At 36.9% G+C, this 9271-nt stretch overlaps 1 protein-coding gene across 2 annotated transcripts; it reads left to right on the top strand.

Moving 5' to 3' along the window:
• Positions 1-987: 987 nt before the first annotated feature.
• LOC104213982 (uncharacterized) lies at positions 988-2941 on the top strand. 2 transcript variants are annotated; one of them, XR_011406499.1, is made up of 3 exons: positions 988-1075; positions 1242-1554; positions 2509-2941. XR_011406499.1 is itself a non-coding variant. In XM_009763567.2 (2 exons), exons 1-2 carry the CDS (start codon positions 994-996, stop codon positions 1493-1495), a joined length of 336 nt encoding a protein of 111 aa, XP_009761869.1. In that variant the 5' UTR covers positions 988-993; the 3' UTR covers positions 1496-1734. The 2 variants fall into 2 exon arrangements, 1 of the variants encoding a protein (XP_009761869.1); XM_009763567.2 differs by lacking the exon at positions 2509-2941 and having other exon boundaries at positions 1242-1734.
• Positions 2942-9271: the final 6330 nt, after the last annotated feature.

The raw sequence follows: 9271 nt of genomic DNA, 5'->3' as shown, positions 1-9271 counted from the left end.
CATTTGCATTAGTATTATCATATATAGTCACTATTAAGTAAACAAGAATTTGCGACGGGCAAGTTTTGTAGCTAAACAAAAAAATTTGTCATTAATCTTATTTAACGACGGATTAACAATAAATTATCAATAACTTTTGTTAGCTACGAGCGATTAATGACAGATTAGCGACCAAATTCATAGTTAATTCCACTTTATTTTTCTTTAGAAGTAAATATTTTATGCAGTATCTTCTTAAGGATAGGAATCTATTCTAGCTAGATTGATCTTCATTGGAATCTATTTACCCCTTAAAACAAATAACAATTAAATTTGTATGTGATTTAAATGATACATGATTTAATTTAATACAAATGATCAAAAAGCAACAAGTAATTAAATTAAAATGTAACGAAACGATCAAACCGAATTGACGTAGTAATTAAACCTTGAATTCAACTTAAGTGCCAAGGGCTAGTCTCGATTGAGCCTTCGAGATAGAGTTCCGATTCACATAAACGGATGAACAACCGAAGAATAATTAAACAATTGTTAAAACCAAACCAAATTTTATTGCTTTGATATGCGTGTTAACAATGTCAAAAAATTTGGACCCACATGCCCATATTTCTCCTTTTTTATACATTTATGAAAATTTCTTTGTATCAACAATAAGCTACCAGTGCGGGTACCTAGAATCGAACTAAGTTTCCTAAATTGCATCCCTTTTGTAGACAACAATTATCTAAATTCACATGATTTGGTAGGAACCTTAAATATTCCCCATCCTTAGTCCAACTTTAAGAAAATCAATAGTCAACTCTCTAATTTGACAAAGAGATGCAATTATGAGAATAGCAACAATTACCAGTCACATCTCGAAATTAATAATTTCTCACATGGTTCTCAAGCTCTATTTTAATAATAACAAGTAATTATTGAACCTTTCAACAATTAATCTCCTATAAAGTTTATTTTAATCCGTGGGAAACAATAGCTTATAAGAAAGAAAAGATGGCTAACTTCATCGCAAATACAAAGAACATGGTTCAACATCTGTTTGAATACCTAGTTTCATGTGGAAAATCTTCTGAAGGTAAGTAATTTTCTTGGTTGTAATCATATTTTCACATCATTTTAGAAAAACAATGTGATAAAGTAATTTTATAGATATTTTCAATTTTGTTTGTACGAATTCATATAGCTGACTCTAACTTGTTTAAAACTGAGACGTAATTGTTATTGTTCTATAATTTTGTCAGATCCGCGAGACGAAACACCGATATCGAAAATAGATGAACCAGGAAATGCACAAGGACAAGGACGGGTGGTTGTACTTGAACCACCAAATCCAGAATGGGTGGTAATTGAAGAAGAACAAGAAAATGCACAAGAACAAGGGCTGGTTCAAGAAGATGAACAAGAAAATGAACAAGAAGAAGGGTTTCCTGATACAATAGCAAGAAAATCAAGAGCTCCGGGCAAACCACGGCCACCTGGTCCTGGGACTGGTTGAACTCTAATACAAGTCTTGGAAATTCTATTGATGTTCATATGAAGAAACCAGTTGGCATGGTTGTACACGCTTAATTTAAACTTCTCATTTCTGCCTAATTACGTTGCCTTATTGTTGTTGTTATTATAAAATATGTAGGGTAATAATAGGTTATCAGTTGGGTTTTGTTAAATACTTTGTGTATATATTTTGTATCAACCTCTCTACCTTCAATGTGGGAATAACGTTTCCAGATCCCACTCGTGGAATTAAACTGGGTGTATTGTTATTGTTGTTAGTGCCTTGGCGTAACTGGTAAAGTTACTGTTATGTGACCAGGAGGTCACGAGTTCGGGCCGCGAAAACAGCCTTTTGCAGAAATGCAGGGTAAGAGTGTGTACAATAGACTCTTGTGGTCCGGTCCTTTCCCGAACCCCATACATAATGGGAGCTTAATGCATCAGGCTACCTTTGTTGTTGTTGTTGTTGTATATATCATTGTATTGGAAATTGTTTTCTTATTAGTACCAGAAAATGTGGGTTTTAATTTATGTTATATAACAGGTAGAGTTTTAGGCATATTCTAGTTACAAATAAAATTTAACTTTTGTGACTTCAGTTCAATAAATTTTTAGGTTGGTATTTAAGAAATTCACCCGATGAGTAAGATTGAGCTTGATTTGGTATTATAAAAAGCTTTCAGAATCATTAGGATTCTAATTAAATAAAATTAATTCTTTTTAATAAATTATATAACTAAATCCTCATAAGGAGAGGGAATCTATTCCAACTGGAGCGATCTTCATTTATCTCTAAAAGATGTTGGCATATTTTTTTTACCTGAGGGTAAGAAATATTCAAAAGATATCCGTACAAAGAACAAAAAGTAAAAGAAAATAACAATATGGAATATTTTTCTGCTTTAGTTGATAACTAGGGATTTTAATACATTTTATACTCCTTTTTGCTTAAGTTTAAATTAGAAATTTGTACAAAATAGTCCCAAAAGGCTCACAAGTTGTGCTTGATTACAGGTTTGATCGACAAAATGACAAGATGTCAAAGATCAACTCAAAAGGAGTGAAACTTGCACAAGTATCAAAGACAAGACAAGCTCAGGCAAAGCAGACCCAGTGCGGTCGCACATTATTCTGTGTGGTCCGCACTCCAGAGAGGTTGATTTCCAGGCAAACATGCAATGCGGACGCACTAGGTTTTGTGCGGTCCGCAAGGCAATGCGGCCGCACTCGATTTAGTGCGATCCGCAGAACCCAAGATCAGAGAGGTGCCAGATTTGAGGATTGAAGCCTATGCTGTCCGCGATCCATTTTATGCGGACCGCACTAGAAGCCTATGCGGCCGCAGTCCATTATGTGCGGTCCGCATTGCCCAAGTGCAGAGAGCTGTATTTTCAAGTTTAGAGCACTAGTGCGGCCGCACACCATTTTGTGCGGTCCGTACTAACCCCGCAAGAGCATTTTTGTCTAGAATTTTTAGCTTAGTATAAATAGCTTCTTTACCCATTTTTAGTGCATCAGATAGTTTTGTAACGTAGTTGCGCTCGTGGGTTCGACTTTCTGAGCTATTTTGGGCAATTTTATCTACTTTTCATCATTGAATCTTGTTATTTACCTTAGTGATTAATTAATATGAGTTGTTTTTCATCTATTTCTTGCTTTTCTTCTTTAATTATGAGTAGCTAGACCCATAAGCTAGGATTGTGGCTCAATCCTAGTGTGGGTAATTGATGAGTCTTGTATTTTAGGGCTAGATTGACTATGGATGTATGGTATTTGGGCCAATTTCATGGTTAATTACTGAATTAGTGGTTGCAAATACTAGTTTGTGTTTAGTTGACTAGGGCTCTTCTTGAGAAAGAGAGCCTAAGTCTCCGAAATTGGTCCAACAAGGAATTGGGGCATACTCGAGAGATTGATAGACCCAATTAAAGGGTTAAACCTCGAGAGAGTAATACCCGACTTGAACCCTAGTTGCTTGTGCAAATTTGCGTACCCAATTGGTCTTGAGAAAGTCAATTCGGGCAAAATCACTCGAACCACCGAGAAGTGTAGAGTGGGTAATATCGTGCAACGGTTATATCATACTCCCCAATTATGTCAATCGTGTCTTAGATTCAATTACCCGTCAATTAACCACCTAGGTGAAAGTCATTACCCTAGTGCCTTTTAAACCATTTGAACAACCCTTTTTAGTTTAACTCTTAGCTTAATCTAGTTGCATTTATCATTTGTATTTTGATAATAGTAGAAGTAAAAAGAAAACCCCAAAAATGAGTAGAAGTGTAATTTGGAATACATACGCAACTCTACACTAGATAGATACTCGATTCTAAATTCTAGCTCTCCGTGGATCGATCCCGACCTTAAATCGGGTAAAAGCTGCTCTGACTCTCTCTCGCTACTCAATAATAGTGCGGAGTAGGCCGCGATCAGTCGACACATGAACATGATCGAGTAACTAGATCTTCTCAGCTATTCCAAACAGTAGATTACATGATCACAGCCATCCTCTTATCATCAATTGATTCTTTCTGAGAAAAAGTGATAAGAAAATGATGGTCCTTTGCTACTTTGAAAGGCTAGTGAAAGAACAGCTTATTTGTTTCGACAAATGACTGCTGATAAAGCTATATATAGAGAGAGAGGGAATTGAAGGTTTTGTTTTCGGAAGGGTATTTCGGTGATTAAAAAACTAGCAGGAATTGTTCGCAACAAATTTTCGTAATACGAAAAATAAACTGCAACAAAAATAATATGAAGAAAAAGTAATTTTATTGATAAATATTTGTGAGTACAATTTTATGTATTCCTTGATTCTCCTCTCTAAAATTATCCGCCAAGAACGTCGATCAACACTTTGTTGGTACGGGTTGATCTCCGGGAAGAACTTCGTTGATCACTCCTTTGTTGAAGAACTAAGCATTTGATGATTGATCTCTCTATTTGTGGATGCCTTTACCAATTCCAGAGTGTTCTTCTCCAACTCTGAATGTCTAGAGATGTTATGTAACCCCTCTATTTATAATTGTAGATGGATAGTCCAAATACATATGAACTCTCTTGCTTGATTCTGATTGGCTCATGTCATTTAGCCACTTGACGACCTGTGGTTGATTCTTGCTTTTTGACTTGGATTGCCACATCATTTAACGTGGCGTCATCTTTTTGGCTTGCAGTTTGACCAGATATGCCATGTCACTTGACACATGGCATGAGTGTGGGCCTTAAGATGAAATGGACCTTGGACTTGAAAATAATAAAAGGGACTAATTTAACTTGTAAATGCCAAATTAATTTTTTAACCCAAATAAAACTAAGATTCAATCCAAATTTTGTATGGATTAAACTTTATAAATTTTATATGTCTACAAATGCCTCTTACTTCAAGTCTTATAGGGGTGTAGGCGTGCTGAAACGAACAACGAGACTTGAAGTACTAGTGAATGTTGATATTTTTTATTTCAGCACTTGTGGTGACTTCTACCGGTCAAATCTGAACTTTTATACAATTGCACATTTATGTGAAGTGCTAAATACAATCTCCAAGCAAAAATTAACCTTCCAATACTTTAGTTGTAGAACACGTGTGTGCAATGTAATTTAGTTTGGAAGTAGCAATTGTAAATAATAGTAATGGAAAACTCTTGCAAATTGTTAGACAATTTTCCATGTTAGTCCGACGTTTGCCCTCTTTCCTTTTTTACCAAAAGCAAACAAGGAAAAATATTTATTGACCTGGTAGGACAAGGCAACATTTTTTTTCCTTCTAGAATTCTAATTCCTTGTTTTGTTCACTTATAGCTCATACTTTGTAAGATCCCTATAAAAAGAGGACCAAACCAACTAGTTTTTCAACACAATTGAATATCAAGCTCCTTTGTCTAACTAGATCGAAGCACCAAAACTGATATTAGAGCTTCTTCCATCTTCACTTACTTTCACGAACTGCTTGCACTTGCCTTTTTTTTTCATTGCCTTTTTTATCTCCTTAATTTTTTTTCTTGAATCATGACTTGCTCTCTCTCCCTTTTTTTTTCTTATGCAGCAGATCATTCAATTTAAACAGGCAGAAAAGAGAACTAGAAGCAATCAAGCGCGCACCGTGCAATAACTTGGGGATGTAGTTGTGCTTCCTGTATTGCTTCTTTATTCAGAATTAATCCATATTGAAGGACTCCACCAGCATGAGAAGCCAAATTTGTAAACTTTGAGTAATGAAGATCGCTGTTCAAGACCAAATTTTTTTGATGCAAGTTAAAGATTCGTGCCATGGGCACCGATACCTGCCAAGCTGAACTAAACTGTTCTGCTGCTTCCGATGTCTTTTTTATGTCAAATTGAAGCGCCATGGTGCTGAATCGTCGTGCTATTTGCACCGTATCTAGAAAAACTTCGTATTGTTGGCATCGAGGATTTCCAAATATTTTTCTTTTACAGGCTTTTGCGAGAGTACCAATGGTCTTTGATATCCTTAAGGAGATGCCAATATGATTTGCAGCAGAACACTTGTCTCATTGTTGCGGCCTGGCGAGAGACATATGAAGTGTCCTTTCAACCTTGGAGACAAAATCCCTACTCTTGGAGGCTTGGAGAGACAATATTTCATCATTGGCGAGCCAATATGTACACCACATCGCATCATTGCAGGTTGACGAAGAAGACAACTGGAGTAGGCCTTTCCAACTTTGACAAGCAAACCCTTAGCGCGTCTCTGTAAAAATATTTATTTCTCGATACAGGAGCGATAAAATCACAAGCCGTTTCTTTCTAAAGAATCATAACACGAGGGTATGGAACATATAAAAAATTTAGCACCAGATTCTTTGAGGATTAGCCGTAATAATATTTTGAAGCTGATAAGCGTGTCCAGCATTTTAACTTTACAACATTGTACAGTCTCGCCAAAAGATTGATATCTCGAGCTAAGAGTGTCCGAATCACGATCCGTTTGTGCCGTTGGAAAGAAATCTCTGACACCCGTCAATCTGAAAATTTCATAGCAGGATTCCTCTCATAATGGCTGCAATAATATTCTAAAGTTGCACCTGATGTATGCCGTACTTGCAATCTAGCTTTGCGCACTCCTGTTGAAAAATTTATATCTCGAGATAAGAGATTCCAAATTGCAATCCGTTTGTGTTGTTATAAAGTAAACTCATAGATCTGAAAAACATATGAACCCAATGGCAGAACTCATTTCGAGTTGGAAACAGAAAATTCTCAAAGTCCACTTAGCTGTAGTAACTTTCAGATTTGTGTAATTTCGGTGAAAGAAATAGTATCTTGAGCTAGGAGACTCCAAATTGCGGTCTGTTTATACTGTTAAAATTAAACCTATAGAGCTGCAACACAAATGAATTTCATGGCCGAACTCTTTTTGAGTTGGAAACAGAAATTTCTCAAAGTCCACCTAGCTGTAGTAACTTTCAGATTCGTGTAGTTCCGACAACAAAAATCGTATCTTGAGCTAGGAGCCTCCGAATCGCAAACAGTTTGTGTTGTTGAAGAGTAGACATAAAATCTACAACATATAAAATGTTTGGGGTAGAACGTTTTCTGGATGGACCATAGTAGTTTTCCAAAGTTGATCTCGTCATCCGTTGAGCTCGCTTCCCATCTCTGAGTTGTCTTATGAATGTTGTTGTTTTCTTGAAATTGAGTCTACAGTCTTGAATACAATAACTTTAGCTATTGTGCTTCACAAATATTATCTCTTTATTTATTTCTTTTTCAGACATGCAAAGAAGTTCAGTGAGTCCAGATGGCGGTTTGAGATGTCATACGAGATGCGGAGTCACCCCTTCACCAACTACTGCACTTGATTTGTTGACGGTCTTAAAGTTTATCAATGGCGGCTCCCATGGTGATTGAAGGTTTTTCAAGAGAGATGACTTCTTATATATGAGGCATTGAGGATAGTATATTAAAATTAGGTCATATGGACTTGGAAGAAGCATTCAAGGCGAGTCGGCCACAAAGCCTAGTTTACGATCATTTTCATGACTTAGGCTTTTGTATAGGAAAATTTTTAATTCCTTTTGTCTCTATATTTTTTTATGTACCAAATTTTGTACTATTGAAGCAATAAAACATCTTTTATACTTCAAAGTAGATCGTCTCTTTTCCTCATAGATATATGCCTCTACACTTGGAAGAATTAATGTAATGATCTGATGACGCAAAACTTTTACTTTTTTAAAGCTCATGCAACTGAACTTAGAATAAAACTCTAAGCTATCTACATACCTTGGTGAAGAGGATCAAGTCATAACGTAGTTCAGAGGGGTGAGTTTTTTTTTTTTTTTTTTTTTTTTTCTGTTTTTCCTTTTTTATGTCCTAATTGTTTTTGCCTAGGTCGCCTCTCACGAGGTTTTCAACCTAGCGGACTTTGTTTGGGCTGTACATAGTTTAGTCTCATGCATCAAAGAGCGTCATAACTTACAGTTTAGGCTCGTACGTCGAGAAGCATCAGTGACTTTCATGGGAAGTACTGCTTCAGAAATTTTCCATTGATCGGATCAACTCTAAGACCATCCTTATCAATGATTTTGTATGTGCCACTTCAATAGGCTTCTTTCACAACATATGACCCATCCCATTTTGAGATAAACTTGTCGCTTATGCGTTTGTTGAGGATTATTGGTCGTCGAACAGCTAATACTACATCTCCCACTTGGAATGATCGTGGCCGCACTTTCTTGCTGAAGGCTCTATCTAGTCAAGCTTGATAACACTCCAGTTTTTGTTGCGCTTCTAATTCTCATCCAATGCCTCTAACTCTGCTAAGCGAAGTTTAGCATTCTCTTCAGACATGAGTGCATCTTGGATTGCGATCCGCAATGATGGAATTTGTTTCTCAAACGGAAGGACTCCTTCCACACCATATACCAAAGAGTAAGAAGTTGCTTGTGTAACAGTTCTGAAGGTTGTCCAGTATGCCCACAAAGCTTCACCAATTTTCTCATTCCAGTCTCTCTTGTTCTTTGCAACAACTTTCTTCAAAAGTTTACCAAGCGTCTTGTTAAAAGCATCAGCAAGGCCGTTGGCGGATGCATTATAAATTGAAGATTTATGTTGCTTGAAACCGAACTTCCCGCACTGACTCTTCACGAGCTTGTTGTCAAATGGCGTTCTATTATTAGGGATTATGTATCTTGGTATTCCATACCTAAAAATTATATATGACTTGATAAAATCAACAATGGTTTCTTTTTCATCTCCTTGAGTGGAAAAACTTTAGCCCATTTAGAGAAGTAGTCTGTAGCGGCCAATATGTACATCCGTCCCTTTGATGACTTTGGAAGTGGTCCAACAACGTCAAGTCCCCATGCATCAAAAGGCCATGATGCTACAGTTGGGTGAAGAGTTTCTGGAGGTTGGTGGATGTAGTTGGCATGAAATTGATACGCTTGACATCTTTTGCCATGATCCATGCAATCCTTCACCATTATCGCCCAGTAGTAGCCCATCCTCTTGATGCGAAAATGGAGCTTAGGACAAGATAGGTGTTCCCCACATGAGCCAGAATGTGCTTCCTCCATCGCTTGGAGGGCTTCTTCTTTGTCAAGGCATCTCAAGAATAGTCCTTCAAAAAAGTGGCGAAACAATGTCCCCTTATAGAAGATGAATTGTGGTGCTCTTTGTTTGATGTCTGTTCTTTGTCGCGGATCCTCGGGTAACTTTCCATGTTCAAGGTATTCTATAAATGGTTGCCTCCAATCTTCTTTTTCAATCACTCGAACAGACGTATAATGGCTTTCGTTGATTTGAAGATCCA

This window comes from Nicotiana sylvestris, chromosome 4 (genome assembly GCF_000393655.2).
Source record: "Nicotiana sylvestris chromosome 4, ASM39365v2, whole genome shotgun sequence".
In the NCBI taxonomy this organism is placed as follows: Eukaryota; Viridiplantae; Streptophyta; class Magnoliopsida; order Solanales; family Solanaceae; genus Nicotiana; species Nicotiana sylvestris.
This window is presented reverse-complemented; position numbering and strand designations above follow the sequence as displayed.